Below are 1,581 nucleotides of genomic sequence, written 5' to 3'. Positions count from 1 at the left end.
TAAGGGGTAGGGGGGGGTGCGTGTGTGTGAGTTTGCGTATGTATATGTATATTATACTTTTACATGGTATATTACCGAAAATATATTTATACACAAATAACTAAACCTAATGATTGTTATATTAATGTGCCTAGATAGTAGTTATAAGGAAACTACCTGCCCAGTGCCACTTTCTCGATCGTTGATGCCCTCACCCCCCCTGTGATCCTGTATACCATTCATCACAGTATGCTATCTCCCCGCCGCGGGCACACCGAGACCATAGTGTGGGGTTACTCTGCGCACAAACCACTACGAAGTTCGCCACTATCGACAACAGATATACAAAGCAGGGGGCTGTACGCGGCATCGTGATATCGTTGTAGATGAGCTGAACTGTTTTGAACACGCTTTTAATTTGTTGTTGAACGGAAACATCTATGGCAATCTCCGTTTTTGTGGCTTTGGTTTGCCTATAAATAGGAATATTTTCAAAAAATAATTGTCAGATTCTGATATCTAAAAAAATGGGACCATTTGAAAGTTTGATATTTGATATCGGCTTCACAGGCCTTCAAGTTTCTTCAGGTATTTACCCAGTAACAATATCAAAAAGTATTAAAGCACGCTCACGTTTATTATAATATATATATATCCACTCTGGTATGAAACGCACAAGGGCATCAAACAACTTCTTAACTGTCTATTTTTATTTGCAATCGCGATATTTTCCTTGGACTACAAAAACATACGCATGAGAAACCCCCAGTAAACAACAAACGCCACTCGGTATAAGCACTTAGCTTTTACCTTCGGTACTGGATCGCACGCAGTATGTCGGTCCTTTATAATTATGTCATAGCGGACCCTAATGTAGAGGAAGAACTTGGACCACCACCCCTTCCCCCGAAACAGCCCAAAGACAATAAGCCGGCAGAGGATAAGCCCCCACCCAGACCACCGCACGATGTAAAGAAATCGGCCCAACCTTACTCATTAACTAAACTGGGAAGTACTAGCATAAATTCTTTACCCACGCCCAAACCCCTCCCCAGACCGCAGTCAGCAAGCTCGCTGCTATATAACGTTAACAGTCCGAATGTATCATTCAACGGCTCAGGTTCAAATATCGAAATAGCCGTGCGCTCAATTAAATACGATACGGGAGGTGAGACATCCACCTCGTTTTTTAAAGTGGACAATAATGATAAATTGTTAACTAGCTCAAAGGTACGACTAAAGCCTAGCAGCTCAACTGGTTCTTTGCTGAAAACGAATGAGACTGCGGTGACACTGCGCGAGCAATTAAATCGCGACAAAAATCAAATACCTACTCTCGGATCGTCCACTGAACTATTTAGCGGGTAAGTACTTTTGGGAATGGATATTCGCAATATGCAACAAATACCTCGACAGCGCATGAGACTTTATTGTTTACTTGCATTTCAGTTTTAATTCTTTACTTTTTAGTGGATGATTTTAACTGCTTGTTTATAAACGTGATTATATATATATATATATATATATATGTGTGTGTGTGTGTGTGTATGTATATATGTATATATATATATATATATATATATATATATATATATATATATA

General features: G+C 39.5%; 1 protein-coding gene across 1 annotated transcript; it reads left to right on the top strand.

Annotated features, from left to right (window-relative positions):
• Positions 1-612: 612 nt before the first annotated feature.
• Positions 613-1,347, top strand: SARC_15785 (hypothetical protein; the record flags this gene model as incomplete). Its single annotated transcript, XM_014290103.1, has 1 exon — positions 613-1,347. Exon 1 carries the CDS (start codon positions 814-816, stop codon positions 1,345-1,347), a length of 534 nt encoding a protein of 177 aa, XP_014145578.1. The 5' UTR covers positions 613-813.
• Between the last annotated feature and the right edge of the window lie 234 nt (positions 1,348-1,581).

This window comes from Sphaeroforma arctica (assembly GCF_001186125.1).
Source record: "Sphaeroforma arctica JP610 unplaced genomic scaffold supercont1.6728, whole genome shotgun sequence".
Taxonomy (NCBI): Eukaryota; class Ichthyosporea; order Ichthyophonida; genus Sphaeroforma; species Sphaeroforma arctica.
The sequence above is the reverse complement of the archived record's forward strand: the minus strand, read 5'-3'. Positions and strand labels throughout refer to the sequence as shown.